This window comes from Populus euphratica, unplaced genomic scaffold (genome assembly GCF_000495115.2).
Source record: "Populus euphratica unplaced genomic scaffold, PopEup_1.0 scaffold120.1, whole genome shotgun sequence".
Lineage (NCBI taxonomy): Eukaryota > Viridiplantae > Streptophyta > Magnoliopsida > Malpighiales > Salicaceae > Populus > Populus euphratica.
This window is the reverse complement of record NW_011499918.1, coordinates 927950-953934: the sequence shown is the minus strand read 5'-3', so window position 1 is coordinate 953934 and position 25985 is coordinate 927950. Positions and strand designations below refer to the sequence as shown.

Below are 25985 nucleotides of genomic sequence, written 5' to 3'. Positions count from 1 at the left end.
AGCCACGTGGCTTTTTCCAAATGGAAGAGATTTTGGGTCTCTTTCTCTCTTTAAGATTTGTTTTTTGTCTAGGAAAAAAAAGACAAACAAAAAAACAATAAAACATCCCCTGTACCTCTTATTTTAAAAATAAAACAATTCAAACATCCGTTCATGTCTCCATCCCTCCAGTTAAACATGTTGAACCTGTCATTTCTTGAACACTAACCAAACACATCCTTTCTGGTTAATTAATAATTAAAGCCAGTTGCTCCTTACAAGTCCACAACTTCTTCTTGAACATGTAAGAGAAAAAAATCCTAAAAATGATCGCTTGATCACTTATCCATCATAGCAAAAGTTCATGAAGGAGAAATTTGTAGAAGGCAATATGGCGATGAATTCTTTGATCCCATTTTATGGCCTCCCATGGTACTATTCGACTAGATGTATCAAAACAGAAATATATGCCAATACACCATAAATCCAAGAGCTCATGATTCTGATTATAAATTACAATTCTTAAATCATTTGATTTGGGCTGTGATGTTGTGATTTTACAGTCACATAAATGACCGCTCAAATCAAGTGTTTTTTCCAAACACCAACAAAATTTCTAGCATAGCCACCAAAAATACATTAATCATTGCAGTGGAAGATTTGAAGGATAAAATCTCACTTCTTTCCACCCCCAGACACATTGAACTTGAAGAATATTATGTCTCCATCTTGGACAACGTATGTCTTACCCTCCTGCTTATACTTCCCAGCAGCCTGAGCGAAATTGCAAGAGAGATTCAATTCGTCAATAAAAAGGATAAGCCTGCATATTTTGTACAGCTGGGGTGCGGTGCATATAAATATAGACACCAATGTAAGAGTCATTAATGGGAACTTCACTAAAATTTTCCTTAAACGTCACATTTCAAGTTCAAATAGATGCCATATTAAAAGCTCACAATAACAAAGGCCTATGAGGCAACAAGATCAACATCAACCATACAATGAAAACCAATACCACAACCACATGCATGTGATCTTTTCGGAAGAGTACTGTACAACATGAGCGTTTCACACATAATTATAATACATGCAACAAATTCAAATACCTGTTGGATTCATAGGACACACTAGTTGATTTCATAATGGTTCCACAGCTAATGATCGCTTGATATCATGTAGTTTATTCGGTGCATATTTTTGATATATTCTGGACATATTCATCCTTAAGTCATCAGTTTTACAACCATACGCTAGATTCTAGGGTCTCTCATCATGTTGCATATTGTAGGCTTCCACAACAGACAATAGTATCTCGTTTTGTTTCCTTTTTTGTATCTCTTAATCTCTCCTTTTACCAATTAGTCTGTCCAATTCTGACTCCAAATAGTTACCGAGGGAATATATTGAAATATGGAAATTATCATTCACAACCCCCCAAACCCCTAAGGCTCTCACAGCAAACAAACAATGTTTTATTCAAAATGCATACCTTAACAGCTGACTCACTACCAAGCTCCTTCAGATCATCGAATTTCATGACCTAAGCATTATCAGGAAATTCAAAGATAAGAAATCACAATGTTGAATTTTCAGTGGTCACTGATAAAAATCAAATATGCATCAAGATCATTAATTGACTTGGAAATAATGAAAGGCACAGACAGTTGAGATTATAAATTTATTGAGCAGTTTGTTAAAGACTCAGTTTTGAAAGTGGTGAATCCAGAAACAAGAAACAAACCTCAGCACATATAAATCCTCTTTCAAAATCAGTGTGGATAGTCCCTGCAGCTTGGGGGGCTTTTGTCTGCCGTCTGATTTGCCAACACTTCACCTGCAAGAGCAAGTGATTCAGGACATTAGGCTTAACTTATCAAAACAGAGGCCACAGACAGCTGGCTGTAAAGATATTATGACATACACAGGAAGGACTATCATGAAAAATATATGCCATCAATGAGAAGGATAATTATCATTGCAGACAAAAGAAAACATGCACTACAAAATAAAAATTTTGTATAACACAAAACACCAAATCCCAGACTAATAGTGTAACAATCAGATTATGAAAAACTAATGAGAGCTTGAAAATCATGACCATGAGGGAAATAGGCAGTAATAATTGCAACTGATGTTCAAAGAAAATCCATATACAGGTGCATATGCTAAGATCTAACAATTCAGACCAAAACATAGCAACGAAGTTAATTTCTTATAAATTTTTCCACAATCCACAGTGACAAACTAAAGCGCCCATGTGGAGAAACATTTAGTTGAACAAGCTAAAATTTTAACAAGAGAGATTCCAAGGCTACACTTCAAGTTTGTGAACATAACTATATAAATGATTGGCCAATACTTGCAGAAATAGTTTGTCATTGAAAAATTTCAATTACTAATCTGAGAAATTATAAATTACATGTCAACAGTGGCATTAACAATTATCAAGAAACCGCATACAAATGCACAATATGCCTTTATTGTGAGATGCCATGGCCATTGGAAGTTCAGAACATGTTTTGGAGATAAGGCGTCATATAGCTGCAAACAAAAGTAAAAAACCACTACCTGCATACTCAATTCAATTGCAATAAATTTTCGAGCTAAGGCTTTCCATAAAACTTGCCGAAGATAAACTAAACAAAGAGAACAACAATACAAAAATTGTATGGCTATTAGGTATATGTTACCTCGTCAGGGCCAGCAGTGAAAAAGTAAATTAGATTAATCGCTGAAAATCCAATCTTTATGATCTTTGGAAGGCAACTGCAGGCAAGTTGGACTTGTTTCAAGTTAATACCATAAAAAGCACAACGTTATAATTTAAAAAAAAAAGAAAAAGAAGTGCAATACTCCTAGAAAACTTCACATTGCAAACTCCAGAAACTTTTTCCAGCAAAATATGAGTTGGTGGTTGTTTGGGGGGGGGGGGGGGCCATCATCATTAGATTTTGTGAACACGCTACTGTTTTTGCTCTCAAATTAATATACAGATCTTCAAATGAAAAAAAAAAAAACACTTGAGAGATATTTACAAGCCACTGGCTCCTCAATACCAACCTTTGTAACTTGTTCTCCTCGCAATACTTAGCTGCTTCATCTGGCAGCATATCAGCAAGAGTTCTCTCTAATATACAGCTGAAGGGAATAATGGTTTCACCGCCATGTTCCTGCACCCTACAAAAGAAATCAAAAACCACTTATTTCTTTTGTAGGAAAACAATCTAAAAGAGCGTATGCTGATCAGAGACCACCAGTGAAATTTGACAATCAAACTGTCACAAGCAACAATAAATTTCTACAGGGGTTGTCAAGACATGATGCAAATTAAGTCACATGCAGGGAATGGAGTGGCAGACTTCATAGCAACATACATGAATAGCTTGAAATGGTAAATATGAGGTAAAAAAGGGCATACCATGCATGTATCTTGGGCAAAAACTTGTTCTTCTTTCTTTGGTAATCCTTTTCATTCATATTAATCTGAAAATTCAATGCAATCACCCAAGAAGATCATCAAAACTGCAAAAGATGAGCCTAAGATGAAAGAAGGGTGGAAAACTTGCCAAGTAGACAACTGGCTTGGCAGTAAGCAACTGAAAAGTATTCAATATCTCGATATCAGCAGCTTTCCATTCTCCTAAACGGACATCTTTCTCTTCCTCAAGCCAAGCATTGACCTAACACGCACCATCATTGCTTGAAATCATTTAAAGGAATAAGCCAGTAGTTATACTCCCTCAGTCACATATTAAGTGTCCTACTCAGTATAAATGCCCATTCTAAAAGTCAAAGTATAATTATTACCTCCTTTCACTCACTTTCCCTTATTACCCTTTACCATCTATCAAATTTACTAAAAAAAAACATTTAACTATATAAATATAGTTAGGGGTAAAGGTGGGATCATATTTTTAAAATAAACACCTTTAATTAATTTATTCAATTCCTAAAAATTTGTGCAAAAACAATGAAGAAGTTTATTATGGGACTGAGGGAGTATATATACAAAGCCAATAGACATCATTCAACAGATGCAAATGAACCTTCACATCAGCATGTGATTAGCTGATAGATTCAAGGTAAAATATCATACTAAGTTCCAGCCACGAGAATACATACCTTTTGACACAACTCCAGCTCTATTTTTAACTGCTTATCATTGCTCCTCTTCATGCTCTTCTCAACATCCTCTATCCTCCTCTCTATGAACTCAATATCCTACAGTACAGTCATGCAGGGTTTAAAAATCTAATTCATTTTTACTGAGAAGTTTAAGACTGAGTGGTCAAAAATACATCACAGTATCTTATAGCACATCGCATTCAAAAACGCGTGATGGAGCATACTTTAAAATCAAACATAAAATTCCAAAACAGTCATTTAGATGTTCAATTCATACTTATGGGCATTATTTAAGTGCCAAACAGTATCTGTAAGTAAATCACATACCTTCAGTCGTAGCTCTGCGCTAATAACTTCAAGATCTCTAACCGGATCCACAATGTCGTCAACATGGATAATATCAGGATCCTCAAATGCTCCTATTATACATGCATGGATATGAATAAATTCCACATCAAGTGCACATTTAACACCCATGTACAACAAGCAGGAAAAAAAAAATCTCAGATATCATGTTTAGATTGAACCCAATTTCTAATTTCTAATATAACAGCAGCAAATAGAACAGTTAACCCTATCCAATGGAAAAGTTTTCTACTATTCTCCCCTTAAAAAGCAAAGCACCATATTTCCTAAGAAGAATATTTCTTCTTTGACGCACTTTTTCTTGTCAATTTCCATAAGAGAATAGTAGTTCAGTAAAAAAATTAGAAAGTCACTGCACTATTTGAATAACAAAAATCTAATTATAAAAAAAGTGATAAATATCTTACGCAAAACATGAAAAATGCCATCAACAGCACGAATGTGAGATAAGAAACTGTTCCCCAATCCTTGACCTTGATGTGCACCTCTAACCAATCCAGCTATATCATGAATCTCCAAGAATGCTGAAACCTGAGCATTAAAAATTTCAATATATATTGCATAAATTACTTAAAACCATAAGAATAACATAAAATGTAACTTATCATCATATTCGATCCAAAATATTACTTCTAACCAACAAAATTGCATTTAAGAAAAAACAAGGGATAAATTGTCATTATTTCCATTTTCTCCCCATGATTTCAACCAAATCTAGAAATACCCTCATTCTTCACAGTTCAGCAATAAGAACCATGTTAATCAGCCTATTCACAATTCTAGCATATGAAGTAGTTAAATAAAAGAACAAAAATGATGGAACTAATCATCTCATCTCAACACGTCCCATCCAAAAAAAAGCATAAAGATTCCTAACAGAAAAAAAAATGTGATCTTTTTAAAAAACCCAGTACTAAGTTTTCATTTTTTTCATTTTCTCCCCATCAATTCCATCAAATTTCAGATTTTCTCATTTCTTTCTTCATTATCCAGCAATAATAACCCTGCTTAATCCGTCAGATTCAACAGCTAATATCATCAGCACGAAAAATCTACAAATTATATTCAACAACTTGAAGCACACAAACCTCGCTTTTCGGCTTAAACAGCTGGCAAAGCCACTCGAATCTCTCGTCAGGAATATTAACCCTAGCCTCATTAGGTTCAATGGTGCAAAACGGGAAGTTTTCAGCCGGTATTGACAGCTTCGTAAGAGTATTAAAAAGGGTAGATTTCCCCACATTCGGCAATCCAACCTAGCAAAAAAAGAATTTTACACATCGAAGCACGAAAAAGAGGTTAAATAGGGGAAACGAGAGGGGTGAGAGAATAATTACAATGCCGATCTTGAGGTGCGATGAGAATCGGCCAAGAATCGGCCTCTCTGCCGGTGCTTCTTTGGATTTCGATGCTTTTGGTGGCATTATTTTTTTTGGGGGTGGGGGATTTGGTTTAGGGTTTTTGGGAGGGATGATGTTTAGCGTGAAATAGCAGAAAGGCGAAAGCAGTGATGACTCCGAATTGGGCTTTTTTGGGTTTGTTGAAGGATATGGGCCTTCAGGAACGAACCCAATTGGTAGCCACAAGATTAAGTGTGTGTTTATTAAGATTGTGTTTACTGAGCTCCTCTTGGAGATTGCTCAAAACAAGGAGGATTACAAGTTGTTCTCTGGGTCCTTCTTTAAGAACCTCAAGCTTGGTATCCACGAGGATTACCAAAACAAGTCAAAACTTGCTGAGTTGCTCATATATCATTCTACCAAGAGTAGTGATGAGCTGACAAGGGACTATGTGACCAGGATGAACCAGGGCCAGAATGACGTTTAATACATCACTGGCGAGAGCAAGAAGGCTGTTGAGAAGTCTCCATTCCAAGTTGAAGAAGAAGGGTTATGAAGTTCTCTTTATGGTTGATGCCATTGATAAGTACGCTGTTGGCCAGCTCAAGGAATTTGAGGGCAAGAAGCTTGTCTCTGCTACCAAGGAGGGCCTGAAACTTGATCAGGCTGAAGATGAGAAGAAAAGGCAGGAAGAGCTGAAGCAGAACTTCGAGGGTCTCTGCAAGGTTATCAAGGATGTGTTGGGAGACAAGGTAGAGAAGGTATTGTGGCAGTTTTGCTACCTCTAACGCAGATATAGCCCTAGTCGTCAACTAGGGAGGTTAGGAGAGAGTGCTTGGTGAGTGGTAGTGGTATTTCACATAACCTGGACTTGTGAATTGGCTACACGAACATTTTGATCAAGGCTCTTTGTGCATGTTGGTTAACCTTCGAAATTTACGTTGGTTAACCTTCGAAATTTACGTTCTCTTTAACATTCCTTCTTCAGAGTTCAGACAGGGCCTATTATTGAACATGCCATGTCCATCACAGGTCATTGGTGTGACCAGTCTCACCTTTCCTATCGAGTATTTTTCATCCGTCAAGCTAGACATTGATACTTCTTCGCCTTTTTTGGGCCTGATAACTTGCGGAGTAGTTGAACCAAGAGGTCTCAGATTTAAGTCCAGGATCGCTTCATATGTACTCCTTTGGAAGGTGAAGTGCATGAGCACCAGTTTTCATGTCCAACATCTTGAAATGACCGGAACGGTGAATAAACAGAAAGCTTTTATTATATAGTTAGTAAAACAAATCCTTTCAGAGGTAATGGAAAACTGAAACAAACAATACAACATAGCGTTACAATTTCCTGCTTTGATGTAAGTGACATCAAAAGTTGTCCTATCTCATGCTTATGCTTAATAGCTACCCGTCCACCCAAAAAATTTCAGCATAGGAAATATAAGAATTGAAGTGCATAAAAGATTTATTGATTCCAAATCCTTTTTCCTTATCTTCTCCTGCTGTCCCGGTAGTCTCCCTCGCTCTCTTTGTCTTTTAAGAACCCTAGAAATGCAAGAAAGCCAAAGAAGAAGAATCCACCTGACCAGTTTCCTCCTCCCCCACCCCCACCACCGCCACCATCACCATCATCACGCGGTGGGAGCCCAGGTCCTCCATCATCAAGTTGAGGTGTCTTCGTTGGTTCTGGAGTTCAATTGACCAGTATAAGTCATCTTAAATATGATGTGTAGCAACAAAGATAAATTATCCAACAGACAGTTGTATAGAAAACTTACAAACTGGAAAATAACAAAAGCACACTTAATGTGAATTCTAAATAACCAAAAAATGAAGTTCATTAAATATTTACCATGCAAACAAAGAAAAATGTTGAGCAACCAAGACACATTTCCAGAAGACATCAATCCCTAGGGCACTCATGAACAATTCAACTAGAACATACAAATGAACATTGCAAACAAGCAGGAACAGGACTCGATGATAACTGGAAATAGATGCTGTGTCAATGAAGGAAATACAAATGGACATGTAAAATCAATGCATGTCCATCACTGTGCTTTTTCACATCCCAAGGAACTTGTGTGCCAAAAGCTAGCTGAAACTCATTCACTAAGCAATTTGGCAATTCAGTTGACTATGCAAATAGCAATTACCTCGTACAGGAGCCTTGGTAATTGTAGGTGTCTCCTTGAGAACAGTTTGAGTTTGCCCTGAAGTAGAGCATCTTGCATTCTGCAGGAGAAAGAAAGTTCGTTCAAACCTTGTACTCCCCCATTTCTTAAATTGTTGAATCAGAATACTTTTGAAAAATGAATATTCAACATCTCTGTGCATGCATATGTATAACACTCGTATTTCCATGGTTTTTCTAGGATTGGCATTTCCATCTTGTTTTATCAAGATACATTCCCATGAAATTGCCAGATTAATCTGCTTCTATATCACCTAAACAAAATCTGCTTCTAAATCACCTAAACAAACTACAGAAGGGAAAGGTTAACTGAGTATCTCTAGGCCAACTCTTCTGCATATTTAACTTGCAATATTCTTTCTCCTTAAGCAAACTTACACATCTCAAAAAAATTAAAGGAACAAGAAGTTCAGACAGCAATACAAATAAATCCCTGTCCCAATGGCAAAATGTTTACCTCTAACCTAGGGAACAACAAAATTACAGGCTTCTTGCTTTAGAAAGCTATTATAGCATGGCTTTGCCTGTTCAACTTGTGTAAAGTGCTAATAGAAGACAGAAAAAATACTTATGGAAAAGGTTTCTCTGACCAATTGCATTGATTCAGTTGACTAATAATAAAAGGCAAGAGCTCATTATGTTGAAATCATAGAGAAAGAAATTAAAACTTCCTACATTCAAAATATAGCACGTGCATAACATGAAGTAATAGATCCAACAACAGGCTTACCATAGCAGCAGAACATATAATAGAAGCAGATCGCTTTCTACTTGAATGTACAAAGGGTTTTATTCTATCAATAGGCTGTAGTTGTGTAGCAAGTCCAAGGGGACCTTGTCCTGTTTGCTTAATTTGGCCCTTGCATTGACCCCTTGTCTTCACTGTGCGCAAAATATTATAAATTGCAGTATTTAGAATCAACACAGAATCAATCTAACAACCTAGTAAATTTAGCCAAATAACTAACCAGGTACTAAATTTTTATTATCATGTACAAGAAGAAAGCTACTTGCAAAAAGAACCATCAGGAATTTTGGGGGTTGGGGAATAGCCTTGATTGACAACATTCAAGAGAACTGTCAGGGATCATGGGGGATAGATACTATCCATTGCACTCGGGCATTAACAACCTAACGCATACCCACACTCAAACAAAGCTTGATACCACTATATAATATCAGTTCCCCAATAAGTTTAAATGCAAGGGCTAGCTAATCATTAGAAAGGCACAGGGTAACCAAGCCATACTAGGGTTGAGGATGGAGCGGGGATCTATTACTATTGCAAATTGTTTATTCATGTTGTGCATTTAAGCTTCACAATTCAAAACTGTAAGGTGCTCGGTAGCTGAGCATCATCCACAGATATATATATATATATATATATTCAATATATTATAGTCATATCAACATGATTAATCCAATTGACTGGCATGCACATTTTATAGCATCAAATACCTGCTCACTGGTGTCTGGTCCACAATTCTCAAGTAAAAACTAGTGACCATGAACATTCACATTATATTTTCCAAGCACTAAATTAGGGGAACACAAACCTGGCACAGAAACAGGCACAGAGCTGATATTACTTGCAGAAAAGGGCAACATCTCAGCAACAAAGGAGAAATACCCTGTAAATTTATCTGTTAAAATTAAATGAGACGAAAGATGTCAAGTGAAATCAAATGCTAAATAAGTGCCACCATAATGAACTGCATAGCTTGTAAACCAGATAACTAAAGCCAAAAGAAAGAAAATTTTTCAATCCAAGAAGTGAAATGCATTCTTCACGAGTAAATACGCACATTCCACGTAATGAAGCAAACATCAGAAAGCAAAATCAGTACAGTAACAAGGCTAATTGAGTCATTTCCATTACTCAAACTTAAATTTCAAAAAAACAATAAAAATCCCATCTTGAAAAGATTGAGAAACTCTTGAAAATACCTTTTCTTTTCATATAATCCCATTCCAACCAAAACCCAAGTAAAAGCACAACACACTAGCCCTTCTCTAATCCATAATCCACCACAATCACCAAGACTGCGACTTTTCCATATCTTAAGCTACAAAATGTCACCAATTGAATTTTAACCCAACCACTGAATAAAGAAAACATATGACCACAACAAACAGAACAACTAACCAGCTAGATACCTAATACAACCACATAAGTTTCACCTTAATTAACACGAAAAATGAAAATCAGACACAAATTGAAAGATTGGTTTTTCTGTTTTCACAGTCCTAAATAATGGGTACCTAATATTCATCCTAAAGGTATATCCTTTTCTGTCTTTTCTTGAATTTTCTCAGCGACCGTTAGAAAGAAAGAAAGAGAGAGAGAAAAACACCGTACCTTTATTGACTCAGTGAAAGGAGAATTGGGACAAGAAGAAGACCAGCTGAATTTGAAAGTTCTGTAATGTTTCTGTGGTTTTATTGCGAAAACATTGGATTGGTAGCAGGAAAATGATGGCGGCGATGACGCTGTAATACGGTGCCGTTTGAAGTTTCAGGTTGTTTTTTCTGGGCTGGCTTAAATGGATGATGGGCTGAAATTTCTCTTTGGGTGGTTTGTGGAGTCCAAAATTATTGGATCGAAATGATTTTGATATTTTTCCTTTTAATTCCAGTTAGTGATTAGATTAAATAGCAGGTTATTGCCCACGCTATTACTGCAGCTTAGACAAAAAAAATATTTTTGGAATGTAAACAAATAATATGTAGATTTTTGTATTATTAAGATTTAAAAAATCTTCTTTTAATTATCTATTTAATTCTAATTTTAAATTAAATTATGTTAGAGTTCCCTCAACATAAACTTGTAAACTGAAAAGATTCAAAGAAAAAAAATATCAGGTTTAATCTAGTTAATTGAATTATGGATTACTGAATTGAATTAGTTTTTTATTTTATTATTTTATTAAAAAATATAAAAATCAATGCATTATAAATATAATAATTAATGATAAAATTCAATAAAAAATTAATATTTAAAGATAAAAAAAACTTAACATGTTGAATTAGAAAAATTCAAAAAAGAATTAAGTTGCAAGATCATGATTTTCCTTACCCTAGTTCGATTTATTCATAGTATGCTCTTATTCTTAATTTTGTTTATCAAGAAAACTTGAGTATACAAAATTCATTGTTTGATAAGTGGAATTTTAAGGAAATAGCAACACGGAATTGGAATCCAATGAATTGTCACCATTTCAAGCCATGAGCTTGCCAAAAAAGCTCATGCACAAGTGCTTGTTAAAAAAACCTCGAGTACATCGGCTTGAGGGAGATCCACATGCTTATTCTTTTTTTCTTTAATTTTTGTAAGTGTTGGATGACCTTCTTTTTAAAAAAATAAATAAATAAACAAGTTATCTATTGGTTTTAATCAATTTCTTTTTATTATATATTAACCCACTTTAGCTATGAAATGCAATTGTTAACCACTTGGACCTATATTATCATCTACCATATTTGTTTTATGCAAGGTTTTTATATTTAAAAAAATAAAACATAGATTTACAATTTTTATAACTACAACTAAACCAAGTTTTGCTATTTACAAACCAAAATTCATAATTTTCTATAACATTAAAACTTGTCTTATTGATTTTGATTTAAACTCTTCATTGGTTTTTAAATCTACACTCATTTGCCACCTCTAATATCAAGTTTAATATCAATATACATTATATCAATATTTATTCATTTTTCATAAAGAAGTACTTATAATAAAATTTTTCTTGAATCTACAAGACCTATTTCCTAGTTTTTTTACCATCTCACTTATAATAAAGAAATGGTAAGCCCAATGATTACACATAAACAAACAAGTGATATAATAACATTATATTTGCAATAATATCGAAACAAGCCCGAGTCTTTTCTTATGTCATGGTAAATAACCTATCTTAGGTTCAAACACTTTAAGCTCTATTATAGTCTTTATTTCCACCAGCTTTTAATTGAGTCTACCCATCAAGTCTGTTCATTGTGATTGATTACTGCTGGCTCTGAATCTACTACCAAGTTTGTATAAACTCTAATCTTTAATGATAATCTTTTATAACATGTCCTTATCCCTGACAATAATAACATTTCTTACCCAAATACAAACACTCCTTTTATCTATGCTCCTCCCTATATATATATATATAACATTGTTTAAATATAGTAGAGTAGTTTTTATGGTGTTTCTGTCCACATTACAAAACACTAAAGATAAGTAATTCTCTTTTGCTCTTATATACCTTTAACTGATTCACTCTTATTACTATGTTGTCTTTCAATAGATTTGATATGAAAAATCTAAGCATTCCCAGCTATTGCCCCTTCCTTCTTTCTAAATTGACTAAATTGAAGCTTCTTTTTTTTTTTTAGGATTAAGAGATCTACTTAAGAAAAAATCACCACCATTTTACTTACCTAACGCTGCTTGGCCTTACTATCCAGGGGTGAAGACATGAGCGGCTGGTAAGGGTCCCGACCCCTATAAAGAAATTTTTTTTCTAACCCTTCCCTTAGCAATATTTATATTTTTAACCTAAATAATAAAACAACTAACTGCTACTATCCCTCATGTTTCTAAGGCTTAAGTTGTCTCTATAAACTCTTTAGTGAACTCAAACCATGAAGCAAACAGTCTTTATCTCAATTTCTAGCACAATCCATCTTGTAGTTTATCTATCATGTGGTGCTTAATAGAAACAAACTATGAAGCAAATAATGAGAGGTCATGGAACATAACCTTATACTCCAGGATTAACATGTCCCCCTATTTCAAAACTACAAACTCTTACTCCTTGACCCTATACTGATAAGAGAAAATCTTGCATCCTAAACTATCTTATGAACTCACTCCAGGCCCATAACCTTATATCTCTCTTGGATTGTATCATTTCCCATCATGATTGAGCTCTATCTAATAATAATTATATAACATTGCTCACCACCCAATCCTGGAGTACTTTAATTTGAATTATGGTGTTCTTTACTTTCTACATCCACCTGTTTGCAATCTTTGCATCTTGTTTGCTCGAAAAAAGCTCACATCCCAACTCCTTTATGCTTTTCACTTTTTGAACCAGAGCAACTATACTATCAGAAATAGTAATAGTAGGAATAATTGATGCCTCAAGTAGTATTGAAACTTTTAGGGTTACTAGGGCCATTTAACTATTATACTAGACATAGTCTCGATCACATCTTTAACTATTTGCGCAAGTGAGGTAGGGTTCGTGTATGGTACAGGGGTTGTTGCTAATGGAGGTGTTGCTCGTTGCCTCTATAATTTGGATCTCTTAAGCGATAATGCGCCAACTTAGTTAGAACCAACCTCATCTCAAAGTCTAGATGACTCTCCAACACTCAATTGATAGGATATTGGTGGTATATACAAAGCGGTATCCTCTAAATGATCTACTCGCTGACTATCAACAAATCTTGTATCATGGTTTCTTCTCCTTGCTGAAGAGGAGTTAATCATCACACGCTTCCTTGTTCATACCATCCTGAAAACAAACCAATATTTATCAATTTTTCATTTCATTTCCTAAGCCCAGACTAGGACCCTAATACTAAATGTAACAACACTAACTTTTAAAAACAATATACACACGAATTCCACGATTACAAGTATAAGAAAAATAAATCATGAATTATCCACATTACTGGGTTCACATTATATAATAAAAAGAAATCCTTGGATTTTCTTCCTTTTTATCCTGGAATTCATATGTATATTGTCTCAAAACTTGGGGTTATTATAAAGACTAAAGAACTAACTTAAGTCAACATATGTTAACACACTAAACCCATAAATTAGATCATAAGATCGAGACAAACTTATATAAAGTAAACCAAAATAAATCATTAACAAAATACTAAAAGAAATTATATTTTTACTATGTACCACCTTATAAAACATTATTCATTTCAATAGTTTTTTATCCATGTTTTTTTTTTAATTTTAATTTTATCTTTCAATATTTGATTTGCTAGAGATTAAGTTTCATTATCTATTTTGATTTGTTTTCTATAGGATTATCCTAGTCTAGTAATTCAAGTTATGAGTTTTGTGAGTTACCTTGTTATCTCGGGTTTTTTCTCCTTTATTTATTTGACTTTTTTTTTAAATTGACATCTTATTAATTGAGAATTAGACTTTAAATAAAATGTAAAAAAATAAAATAAAATAAAAAACAAAACAAAGTCAATTAAATAGAAAAGAAAAGAAAACTTAGGTGAACCAAGTTTAACTCATAAAACTCAAAACCCAGATTATTAGATTGAAATAACCTCATAGAAATTAAATCAAAATAAATCATGAAACTTAATTCTTAACAAACTAAATGTTAAAAAATAAAATATTTTTTTTTTAAAAAAACATAGATTAAAAAATATTATTTAAATAAATAATATTTTGTGAGGTGAAACAAATTAAAAGCACCACCTCCTTTTAGTATTTTGTTAATATAACATATAATATATTTTTTAACATTAATGTATAATATTTCTAGCTTAAAAATAAAAATTTCTTAAAAATAATTTAGTGATTTTTCATAGAATATAAATAAGAACATGGAAAGAAAGTGCTAACGATGAAAAAGAAATTTGATTTAAAATAAAGTTACATATCAAATAGAGAATTGTGCTTGTAAGATGAAAAATAGTTTATATTCAAATCATATTCATTTTCATGAATTGTTTTAATAAAAACCTCTATAAATTGATATTTCTTAGATCATTAGAAATTATTAAATAATCAAGATTTTATTTAAATTTTAAATTTATGTTGGAATCGAACAAAAATATCATTTAGGCTATTAATTTATCAAATGTTACACTGTATAATTCACTAAATACCTTAATAATCCTACCCTTTTGCAAGCATTTTCAAATCTAATCTCAATTGCAGATAAAGGTTGCCACAAGAACCGGCCAACCTTTATACATAAGAGCACATACATTAAAGGTTGAATGGTAAGGGCATTGCTAATAATTAATTAATGCCTTTCTTCCTTCATCTTTGCTTAATGAGTCCCACATGGACAAATCCTAAGTAGATTAACGCAGTGCTAATACTGTTGGAAGTTGTAGACTCGGATTTGATCAAGTAAAGGGATGTGATGAAGACTCTTTCAATGGGACGGCATTACATTACTTGTTAATTAATTCACTAATTAATTTGTTAATCATGTCTTTCACATCTCTCGCAGCTATATAAATAGGAATTGGAGGAACCCTGTTTGATGAGCACAACTTGAAGTTGAAGAAAGTTATGCACTCGATCGGTGCCCTTAGAAATTAGAATTGCTACGTAGTGTTGAGAAATTCTTGCATAGGATCTTGGAAATGGCTTCTTCCATTCTTTTCTTCGGATTCCTTGCCTTTTCCTTCAGCTATGTCCTAGCATCGGATCCAAGCTCCCTTCAAGATTTCTGTGTGGCAGATGAAAACAGTAATGGTACGTACAAGCTCACTCCAAGCATTTGAAGGCCATGGAAATCATCCCAATGGCCAGTCTTTGATCTTCACATCGAAAATTAATTAAACTTTAGATTAACTTCTGGTTATTTATTAAGATTCGTTTGTTTTATGGCAGTGATAGTGAATGGTTTGGCTTGCAAGGATCCCAAAGAGGTTAAAGCTGATGACTTCTCCTTCAGTGGACTTCACTTGGCAGGCAACACTTCAAATGCTGTAGGGTCTAGGGCAACCACAGTTAACGTAGCCCAGATACCAGGGCTTAACACACTCGGAATCTCTCTTGTTCGCATCGACTACGCACCACGGGGCATTAACCCTCCTCACACACACCCTCGTGGATCCGAAATCTTGACTGTCATTGAAGGCAGTCTTGAGGTTGGGTTTGTGACATCCAGCCCTGAAAACCGTCTCTTCACAAAAGTTCTACGAAAGGGTGATGTGTTTGTATTTCCTATTGGTCTCATTCACTTTCAGAGAAATGTTGGAAATGGCAACGCCGTAGCCATTGCAGCTCTGAGCAGCCAAAATCCAGGCGTCATTACCATTGCCAATGCGATGTTTGGCTCCACTCCAGATATCCCAAGTGACATTCTAGTGAAGGCTTTCCAGTTGGACAAGAATGTTGTCAATTACCTTCAATCCAGGTTCTAAACAATGTTGACAAAAATTCATGGAGGCTTTGGGACATAAGATGTGCTTATCCTGTGAGGGCTTTCATTGTTTGTTAATTTGCTTGTAACACTCCTTTGCTGAGCTTGTATTTCTGTGTGCCCCATTGTGGGGGATTCATTGATTCTTTGGTCTACTAGTTATGTGCTTTTACACCATTGGCACCTCTCTGTTTTGCACAAGATGATGTTCTAGACTAGATTTGTTGTGATTGCTTGTTTGAGACGTTGATACATGGCTTAGTCAGAAAGGGATCAGATTTTATGCATTGTAGTTGCTTTTGGAGTGTTGACATTATTATATGTTTGCAGATATATAGAAGAACATTGTAAAATAATCAGATTGTTTTAGTGAATGGCTAAATGATCATCTACAGAAACATTCTGGGGAAAGAACAGAAAGCTGCAAAAATCCATGAATTCCAATAACATTTTCTACGGGCTCAAGAAAGGAGAAGTGTCTTGAATTCACAAGAGGTTCTATCTGGATATTTCTTATTCAGATTCATCGAACAAACCAGCTTCAGGTGTGCGCAGAAACAAAGCAATAAACAACACAAAATTTATTGCAATACCCAGTTTATACAACCTAGTGAAGTGGAGGGGAAGATTTACAGTAATTCAATGCTAAAAGGGTTAATTTCAACACCTTGGATAGAATAACTGTGCTTAATTATTGTCGTAAACATGTTTGGTTGCAGAGACAATTATCTTCGTTTTTTCTGCTCTGAAACAGTAACTAAACATTAACAGTACGCGAAAGTGCAGATTGAATGTGATTTTCTAATAATCATTGAATTTGGACGAATGAAGTGGGGACATTGTCTGATGTTAAGTTACATTTAAGGTAAAATTGATAAATCAAAAGTTTTAGGACTTGGTGATGGGCTCTGTTGTGTTTCCTCCTTCGTTAAGAATCTTTGATTTGCAGTGAAATGATTGGCGTGTTTCTGGTTGATAATTGTGCTAACAATTCAAGGGGTCGGGTCCTGGAAACAAGGCCAAAGAGTTCTTTATTTAGAAAAATGTAATCACAACTTCAAAGCACAAATCAAATGATTTAAGAATCATAATTTAGAATCAGATATTTTTCTAAGGTGTTTGGAGCTTTCTCATATCTCTCAAGTTCTTCTTCGACAGTGCATCAAACAGGACAGCAACTCATCGAATAATCATACCATGGGAGGCTCTAAAATGGGAACATGGAATTCATCCTAGTTCATCATATTGCCTCCCACTCCTTTCAACTTCTTTTACAACGTGGGATGGCTAATCCCCTTTTTTTTTTTTTTTATAACTTTAAAATATTATTTTAAAACCAGTATCTACATGATAGATTAACCTAAAATCCAATCATTTTTAAGTTTAGATTAGTTTGGATTAAAAAATCACTTAATCTAGTTAAATATTTGAGTTAGCTCGGTGTCCTGATTTATCATGAATTCATCAAAACCCAACTATTAACATAAACTTAATTTTTTATTAATTTTTATTTTTATTAATATAATATTATTCCAATTTTTTCTTTTTTTAAGTAAGTCAAAAATAGTACTTGCTGTTGATAGACTCCGGACTGGATTTTAAATCTATATTTTTAACTTCGAAAAATATTTTTGAAATAATTTGTATTTTAACATGAATTAAATTTATTTTTTTAATAAAAACATACATTTAAATTGATTGAAATTAATAACCATGTAAGTGCGGATCTATTTGGTACTGTATCTTAAAAACATTTTTAAAAAAATTAAATTTTTATTTGTTTTTAATTAATATTTTTTTGATATTTTTAAATCATTCTGATATATTAATTAAAAAATAATTTTAAAAAAATAAAAATACATTATTAATATATTTTTTTTAATAAAAATTATTTTAAAAACTAACTATAACTACACTAACAAAACACTAGGGTTGATAATGTCTAATCAAGCGATAATTTATGTATAGGATTCTTCCTTTCCATTGAAGGCTATCCATCACCCTCACATGCAAAGGAAAACAATATGCACGAGTAGGAGGATTTCCTTTTGCTTTTGCCTGTCTTCTCTTTCCAATGAAGATCACACCCTCAAAAGACAAAGCAGAAAAAGCAAACAAGGAAAGTCCCTTTTCCATGTTCTGGTTCCCTTCATCAATACTCTTGGATCGTCTTTCAAATTATGTTTTATATATGACTTTGGATTATATTATTTGAAAGTTTTGTGTTTAAGTAAATATCTAATTCTTTATTTTAAATATACTTTACAAATTCTGCTTCATCTCCCTAGCATAGATCCAGTTAATTAACTCTATAACCTGTCTGTTTATAGTTTAGCTTGTGTAAAGTTACATTGTAAATAGAGTTTTTTTTAATGAAAATAATATTGTTTTTTTTAATAAATAAATAAATTTGGTTGTTTTGTCAGCTCACAGATAAACTTAATTAACTCATCATTTCAAGATCCCAAACTAGATCTTATAAATATGTTACATAGCATTAAAGTTATTAAATTTGAATTGATCCTCGAGTTATTAAATAAGTTAAATATAGTTATCTTGAATTATTTTAAAAATAATAACATTTCAAGATAAAAAAATAAAATAAAATGATATTATTTTAATTTATATTTTAAAAATAAAATTACGTTTTTATCTTATAAATAGATTACATGAATTATTTTTTTATCAATCCATCTCAAAACAACAACAATGAATTGTTTAGGAATGTCATCTAACTCACATTTATTTTTAAATAATTTTTTTATTTAAAATTAATATTTTTTAATATTTTTTATCGTTTTGATAAGTTGATTTTAAAAGTAATTTTTAAAAAATAAAAAAATATTATTTTAATTTATTTTTAAATAAAAAATACTTTAAAAAATAACAAAATAACAACATTTAAACTCAAGACACATCTCAACACCTTTGATTCTAATCTCAAATTTGATGATTTTATTGATGAAATTTTTACCAATAAATTGTTTAGAAATGTGATTTAACTTGTATTTTTTTAAATTTAATTTTTTATTTTAAATTAATATTTTTTATTATTTTAATATATTAATATAAAAAATAATTTTAAAAAAATAAAATAATATTATTTTAATTTATTTTTAAATAAAAAATATTTTTAAAAATAACCATAAACAATACTTTTCTCCAGACGCTTTATTCTAATTTCAAATGGATGATTTTATAACCTCGAACAAAATAGAGAGAAATCCACTGTGGATCAGCAATTGGTGATCCGTTCATGTGATCCTCTTGATTTGCTTACTTCATAGCAATTCCTGCCCCAAAAGCAAGACAGGTACCATGCCATGGCATATTGGCAGTTAAGGGTGACACATGATACCCAAGTGTCAAAATCTTACTGGTGGTCCAAAAAATATGGGACCCGTTGGTCCCACTTCAACATTATTCCTCCACCCACTTCTCCTCCTGTGTGATGCAATTTATTGGAATTTGTAAAGTGAAGTGACCCTCAGTAGCCTCCAGTCAAAGGGCAGTAAGTGGGGCCCATTTTCCTACTTGGCACTAACCCCAAAAAATTATTTTATTTTATTCTTACAGTACTTCCACGCAGAAAAACAATATTAAACCATGCTTGACAAATCTTTTGAAGTCCACCATGTTAGTGTAAGATTCCATGTCTTTTTGGCGGGTAAAACCCTAGATTGTGCCCTTGAACAATGTTGATGACCCCAAAAAAACCCTAACATTTTCCCGCTTTATTAATTTTTTACTCCCTGACACCAAGGCCCTTAAAAGAAACAAAAAAGCAAGGAAGGGTTTATTTATTTTTTAAAAATCATTCAAAAACCAAGGCAAACAAATTAGGGTTTTTGTTTTAGGGAAAACCCCCCCTTGCCTTAGACAGAGAGGGTTTGGTTGTTTCCTATATTAAAGAAAAAAGTTGGTGTCTTTTTGTTGGACAAAACTGTTTAAGCAAAGCTGAAATGGGCAGTAATTAGAGGGCCTTTAGCCAGAATATTTTATGGGTCCCTTTACATTTATGAGTGCTTACAATTTTGGGTTTTTTTTTTTTTTAATTTATTGTCCCATTTCCTATGGTATATCGTTGTAAAGTTCTGTTCTTTGCAAGAAAGTTGTGTTTTTTCTTTCGTTTTTGCTTTAAAGTTTGAGTTTTTTTTTTTTTTTAATTTATTGTCCCATTTCCTATGGTATATCGTTGTAAAGTTCTGTTCTTTGCAAGAAAGTTGTGTTTTTTCTTTCGTTTTTGCTTTAAAGTTTGAGTCTTTTTAGAGTGGTAGATTCTACTAAGCCTGCATTGTTAATGAAAGTTGAGATCTTGGTGAGAGAATGCTAAAATTCTTGTTCTATTTAGATGAATAGATCTCTTTGAAAAAGGGCCCCAGTTTGTGTTGTTGTAGCTCATTTCAGCCATTAAATGCTTGGGTCGGTCGAAAAAAAAATAATTCTTTATTGAAGCTGAGTTTTTGTCATTGGAAGCAGTAAAGGTCACTTGAAGCTCCATTGTCAGGTAACAGTACTGAGTTGGTGATTTTAGTTAGTGGTACAGTTTGTTGCTGTCTAAAGTGGTCAATCCTCTTGTTTCTTGAAGGAAATGCTTTCCAAGTCTCTTGTTTTTACTATCTAATGGTTGAGACTTGGTTGAAATTGCTGGTTCATTTAGCTTAACAACCTCATTCCCTTACAAGATTGAGCTTGTTTCTTGTTGTCACGAGGCTTGTTTCTTGTAACTTCCAAGCAGCCATTGCTGGGTCTAGTTGTTGAGCTTTATATGGTCTGAAATTTGGTTTTTTAGTTAAATGTTAGAAACCCCCTTGTTAAGTTTTGATAATTGAATATGAAGCTTTTGAAGCTTTTGCTATTATCCCTCCTTTTCCTCTCTGCCATGGGGCAATTGCCTTCACAGGACATATTGGCATTGCTCGAATTCAAGAAGGGTATCAAGCATGACCCCACTGGTTATGTTCTTGAGTCATGGAATGAGGAGTCCATTGATTTTAATGGCTGCCCTTCTTCTTGGAATGGTATTGTCTGCAATGGTGGATATGTGGCTGGTGTTGTTCTTGATAACTTAGGTCTCTCTGCTGATGTAGACCTGAGTGTGTTTGCAAATCTTACATTGCTTGTCAAAGTCTCCATGGCAAACAACTCTATAACTGGCGAGATTCCTGACAATATAGGTGACTTCAAAAGCCTTCAGTTTATGGATGTGTCTAACAATCTATTCTCGACGTCATTACCGCCGGGGATTGGTAAATTAGGGAGCTTGAGGAACCTCTCATTGGCTGGGAACAACTTATCTGGTTCACTTCCTGATTCAATTTCAGGGCTTGCATCAATCCAGTCTTTGGACTTGAGCAGGAACTCCTTCTCTGGATCATTGCCAACGTCATTGACAAGACTGAAGAACCTGGTGTATCTGAATTTGTCTTCCAATGGTTTTGACAAGAGGATTCCAAAGGGGTTTGAGCTGATTTCAAATCTACAGGTGCTTGACCTGCATGGGAATATGTTTGATGGTCATCTAGATGGAATGTTTTTTCTTCTAACAAATGCTAGTCATGTTGATCTCAGTGGGAATATGCTAGTGAGCTCTAGTTCTCAGAAGTTACTTCCGGGTATGTCTGAGAGCATTAAGGTTTTGAATCTTAGCCACAACCAACTTAGTGGGTCACTGCTAAATGGAAGTGACATGCAATTGTTTGCAAGTGTGAAGGTGTTGGATTTGAGCTACAATCAGTTGACAGGAGAATTGCCAGGATTTGATTTTGCTTATGAGCTTCAGGTCCTTAAACTCAGCAACAACAAGTTCTCAGGGTCCATTCCTAATGACCTTTTGAAAGGAGATTCTTTGCTCTTGACTGAACTGGATTTGAGTGCCAATAATCTCTCAGGTAGCTCTGCAATAACTGCTTTAGCTTTTTGTGACTTCCCTAAGCTGTGCTTACTGATTATTATTATTATTATTATTATTATTAGTTGGCTTTGTTCTGTTTAGTGTATTTTTCCGTGCTGCTCACATTGTAGCTTCATCTTTTAGGGCCTATAAGCATGATTATGTCAACAACACTTAGTGTCCTTGATTTGTCATCAAATGCGCTTGTTGGAGAACTTCCTCTGGTGACAGGAAGCTGTGTTGTACTTGATCTATCAAACAACAGATTTGAAGGAAATCTAACCAGAATGGCGAAGTGGGGAAACATTGAGTATCTTGATCTAAGCCAGAATCGTTTGACAGGGCCAATCCCTGAAGTGGCCCCTCAATTTTTGCGTTTAAATTACCTCAACCTCTCTCATAATTCTTTCGCCAGCCCTCTCCCAAAAGTTATTACTCAGTATCCAAAGCTTAGAGTCCTAGATCTTAGTTCTAACCAGCTAGATGGATCTCTGTTGACTGAGTTACTAATGTCTCCTACTCTGCAAGAAATCCACCTTGAAAATAATTTACTCAATGGTGCTATTGAATTTTCTCCCCCTTCCACTACTCAATCCAATCTTCAAGTTATTGATCTTTCTTATAATCAGCTTGACGGCTTTTTCCCTGGTCGATTTGATTCACTAAGTGGTCTTCAAGTTCTCAATCTTGCAGGGAATAATTTATCTGGTTCCCTCCCCAGTTCCATGGCTGACATGAGCTCGCTTAGTTCATTAGATTTATCTCAAAACCATTTCACAGGTCCTCTACCGAACAACTTGTCAGAGAGCATTGGAAGCTTTAATGTTTCATATAATGATCTTTCTGGAGTTGTCCCAGAAAACCTGAGGAGGTTCCCTACTTCTTCTTTCTATCCTGGAAATAATAGATTACGCCTTCCAGCTGTTCCTCCTGGATCAAACAATCTTCCTGGTAGAAATTCTGGGAGGAGACCAATCAACACCATTGTCAAGGTGGTAGTCATAGTCGCAAGTGTGATTGCTCTGATCATTCTCATCATGCTTGCCATCTTCGTACTTTACATTCGTACAAGGAGGATAAATCCACCAAGTCAAGTTACAAATAAAGGTATCCGTAGGCACACTCAAACAAACCCCTCTGGCACAAGCGGAACAGGAAGTGGTGGTGCGTTGATTGTGTCGGCTGAGGATCTTGTGGCATCAAAGAAAGGATCATCATCAGAGATTATCAGCCCTGATGAGAAAATGGCAGCAGTAACTGGCTTCTCACCATCAAAGCATGGCCACTTATCTTGGTCACCAGAGTCTGGGGATTCATACCCTGCTGAGACCCTTGCACGCCTGGATGTAAGGTCACCAGATCGGTTGGTTGGTGAGCTGTACTTTCTTGATGATACAATCACAATGACACCTGAGGAGCTGTCTAGGGCTCCTGCTGAAGTTTTGGGGAGGAGCAGTCATGGGACTTCTTATAGGGCAACTCTGGACAATGGGGTCTTCATTACTGTGAAATGGTTGAGAGAAGGGGTGGCGAAACAGAGAAAGGACTTTTCCAAGGAGGCGAAAAAATTTGCAAACATTAGGCATCCAAATGTGGTGGGTTTGAGAGGATACTACTGGGGGCCTACACAGCATGAAAAGCTCATTCTTTCAGATTACATCTCACCTGGAAGCCTGACAAGCTTTCTTTATGGTAAGATACTGATCTTCTAGCTTTGATCTTTATAATTTAACTGCTATATGTTCCATGATAAGGGAGGAAGGAAGAAAAGAAACACTGATTTGATCACACAGATGAAGGGAGACATAATTGTTTCATCCATGACAATGCCTGCGAGATGTGAAGAACTGGAAGAAAGTCTTGTGATTGTGAAACTTGGAATCGTCATGCCTCACTAATTGGGAAATTTGTCTGCCTGACATTGTTATAGTTCAATTACAACCTGTCTTATGAAAGAACTAAAGTAATCCTGCAATGCAGACTTTATTTCCTGTAAAAAGTTCACATCGACAGAGAAGTATAATCTACTCGCCACTTGCTAGCTATATGTTTCAACACATAGGATCTTCATAATATGTTGGTAATGGTATGGATTTCATATATTGGATAGAATTGCCTTTTGATTTTATAAACCTGACTTTTCAGATCGACCGGGAAAAAAAGGCCCCCCATTAACCTGGGCCCAGAGGCTCAAGATAGCAGTTGATGTTGCACGTGGCCTAAACTATCTCCATTTTGACCGTGCTGTTCCACATGGGAACCTTAAAGCAATAAATGTACTTCTAGACGGGCCTGATCTCAATGCACGTGTTGCTGATTACTGCCTCCATCGACTCATGACTCAAGCTGGCACCATTGAACAAATACTAGATGCTGGGGTCTTGGGTTATCGTGCACCAGAGTTGGCTTCTTCTAAGAAACCACTCCCCTCCTTCAAGTCAGATGTTTATGCCTTTGGAGTGATGATGTTGGAACTTTTAACTGGAAGGTGTGCTGGTGATGTAATTACTGGGGAAGGGGGGAGTGTTAACTTAACAGATTGGGTGCGGTTGAGAGTGACAGAAGGTCGTGGCACGGATTGCTTTGATCCTGCATTGCTGCCAGAAATAGTGAATCCGACAGTTGACAAGGGAATGAAGGAGGTCCTTGGAATAGCCTTACGATGTATAAGGTCTGTCTCAGACAGGCCAGGTATCAAGACCATATATGAAGATCTTTCGTCGATATAGCTTGTAGTCGGTTCCATTTTGATTGTGCTTGAATCTGAGGTTTTAATATCTCATTGGCCTCTCTTTTCGGATCTTTGTTATTCTTTTTGGCATTTCAGTGTTAGCTACTGACATTAACCATCGTTGTATAAAAGGAATGGATAGAAGATTTTCAGTTCTAGGCTATTTCTTGATGATGATCTTTTGGTCAATGTTTGATTGCTTGGCTGTGCATTTATGAATGAGGAATTGCTAGTGGTGCTTTTGATGATACTCTAATCATTCTCCTGCGCTCCAGCAATGTCACATGTTACATTTCCTTGTGAAACAAAATGTTATCTCAAGCTGTTTTGGATTTTTGTTTCCTCAAATGAGAAAATCATGATGTTGGATTCTTTTTTTTTTTTAAATAAATATGTATTCTTATGTATAGCTGATAAAGAACTCCAAAAAGCCAAACAAACCTACAAACCGCATTTAGATACTTTACTCTTCTTCACAAGTTGCACCCTCTCTCTCTGTCTCTCTATTTTTCCTGTCTTATTGTTTTCGAATCTATTCGTGCATGTGTATTATACAGTACGTACAGGTGACTTTTGAGTGTGGCAGATGGTAAAGTATGTATCTTGGATAATTTTGAATTCTGGGTCATTTAAATTTTTGTATTTCTATGTTTTTCTTTCGATTACAGCTCAATTCTTCTCTGTTTCTCATTGATTGCATAAAGTGTGTCTTTTTATTTATGGGGCTGTTTGGTTTCCGAGAAAACTCAAGAGACCAATGAATTTACTTTTCCAATTTCTTAATTCTCATCCTTGTTTCATATTGGTTGCCTAAAGTTGGTGCCTTTATTGTTGTTGTTATTTTTTTTTTTTTATGAAAGTTTGCGTCTTTATGAAATACCACCTGTTTGGTTGCTGGCAAAGGAAAAATAGGGAACTGGGACTTTCCTAATTTTGCATTTTAAGGTACAAGTTTGACTCGTTTTTTATCTCTTACTCATTACATTTTAATAATGTGCTTTTGTATTATTGGTTAGAACCTTTGAGTGTTGCTTATGGAAAATGGAGTGAAGCAATTTTTTTCATTTAAAATTGCTTTATTCATCTCTTTATCTAAAGGTTGATTGCCTATGGTTTGTGTTATTTATTTATTTTTATGAATATAGCTGCTTTTTTTGCTGATTAAAGAAGTAGCAAATTGGGACTTCTAGCATTGTGCATTTCATGA

The 25985-nt window shown here is 34.6% G+C and overlaps 4 protein-coding genes and 1 pseudogene across 5 annotated transcripts; 3 read left to right on the top strand and 2 right to left on the bottom strand.

The window, feature by feature from the left end:
- Positions 1 to 355: 355 nt before the first annotated feature.
- On the bottom strand, positions 356 to 5972 carry LOC105134875 (obg-like ATPase 1). The gene is made up of 12 exons (XM_011039446.1): positions 5811 to 5972; positions 5562 to 5729; positions 4881 to 5004; positions 4435 to 4526; positions 4105 to 4203; positions 3549 to 3662; positions 3401 to 3465; positions 3043 to 3159; positions 2673 to 2748; positions 1724 to 1816; positions 1472 to 1522; positions 356 to 753 (listed from the first exon to the last, which is right to left on the bottom strand). Exons 1-12 carry the CDS (start codon positions 5895 to 5897, stop codon positions 655 to 657), a joined length of 1185 nt encoding a protein of 394 aa, XP_011037748.1. The 5' UTR covers positions 5898 to 5972; the 3' UTR covers positions 356 to 654.
- LOC105134902 (heat shock cognate protein 80-like) lies at positions 5944 to 6733 on the top strand (annotated as a pseudogene).
- Positions 6734 to 7065: 332 nt separating this feature from the next.
- Positions 7066 to 10459, bottom strand: EMB1303 (embryo defective 1303). 2 transcript variants are annotated; one of them, XM_011039444.1, is made up of 5 exons: positions 10370 to 10459; positions 9567 to 9653; positions 8741 to 8892; positions 7973 to 8051; positions 7066 to 7502 (listed from the first exon to the last, which is right to left on the bottom strand). In XM_011039444.1, exons 2-5 carry the CDS (start codon positions 9616 to 9618, stop codon positions 7306 to 7308), a joined length of 480 nt encoding a protein of 159 aa, XP_011037746.1. In that variant the 5' UTR covers positions 9619 to 9653; positions 10370 to 10459; the 3' UTR covers positions 7066 to 7305. The 2 variants fall into 2 exon arrangements, with proteins under 2 accessions (XP_011037746.1, XP_011037747.1); XM_011039445.1 differs by having other exon boundaries at positions 9567 to 9641.
- Positions 10460 to 15164: 4705 nt separating this feature from the next.
- LOC105134873 (putative germin-like protein 2-1) lies at positions 15165 to 16528 on the top strand. The gene is made up of 2 exons (XM_011039442.1): positions 15165 to 15481; positions 15620 to 16528. The coding sequence occupies exons 1-2, from the start codon at positions 15370 to 15372 to the stop codon at positions 16153 to 16155; spliced, it is 648 nt and encodes a 215-aa protein (XP_011037744.1). The 5' UTR covers positions 15165 to 15369; the 3' UTR covers positions 16156 to 16528.
- A 3780-nt stretch (positions 16529 to 20308) lies between these two features.
- LOC105134872 (probable LRR receptor-like serine/threonine-protein kinase At4g20940) lies at positions 20309 to 25099 on the top strand. Its single transcript, XM_011039441.1, has 3 exons — positions 20309 to 22045; positions 22192 to 23739; positions 24193 to 25099. Exons 1-3 carry the CDS (start codon positions 20989 to 20991, stop codon positions 24774 to 24776), a joined length of 3189 nt encoding a protein of 1062 aa, XP_011037743.1. The 5' UTR covers positions 20309 to 20988; the 3' UTR covers positions 24777 to 25099.
- Positions 25100 to 25985: the final 886 nt, after the last annotated feature.

Bases quoted from the DNA above. Each gene is read 5' to 3' on its own strand.
- LOC105134875 (XM_011039446.1), bottom strand. From the start codon at position 5,897: ATGCCACCAAAAGCATCGAAATCCAAAGAAGCACCGGCAGAGAGGCCG. The intron at 5,730-5,810 runs GTAATTATTCTC...TTTTTTTGCTAG, and splicing joins CGCACCTCAAGATCGGCATT to GTTGGATTGCCGAATGTGGG. The intron at 754-1,471 runs GTATGCATTTTG...AATTTCGCTCAG, and splicing joins GTAGTGAGTCAGCTGTTAAG to GCTGCTGGGAAGTATAAGCA.
- EMB1303 (XM_011039444.1), bottom strand. From the start codon at position 9,618: ATGTTGCCCTTTTCTGCAAGTAATATCAGCTCTGTGCCTGTTTCTGTG. The intron at 8,052-8,740 runs GTAAGCCTGTTG...TTTCTCCTGCAG, and splicing joins TTATATGTTCTGCTGCTATG to AATGCAAGATGCTCTACTTC. The intron at 7,503-7,972 runs GTAATTGCTATT...ATTGAACTCCAG, and splicing joins TACCAAGGCTCCTGTACGAG to AACCAACGAAGACACCTCAA.
- LOC105134873 (XM_011039442.1), top strand. From the start codon at position 15,370: ATGGCTTCTTCCATTCTTTTCTTCGGATTCCTTGCCTTTTCCTTCAGC. The intron at 15,482-15,619 runs GTACGTACAAGC...GTTTTATGGCAG, and splicing joins GGCAGATGAAAACAGTAATG to TGATAGTGAATGGTTTGGCT.
- LOC105134872 (XM_011039441.1), top strand. From the start codon at position 20,989: ATGAAGCTTTTGAAGCTTTTGCTATTATCCCTCCTTTTCCTCTCTGCC. The intron at 22,046-22,191 runs GTAGCTCTGCAA...TTCATCTTTTAG, and splicing joins GAGTGCCAATAATCTCTCAG to GGCCTATAAGCATGATTATG. The intron at 23,740-24,192 runs GTAAGATACTGA...CTGACTTTTCAG, and splicing joins CCTGACAAGCTTTCTTTATG to ATCGACCGGGAAAAAAAGGC.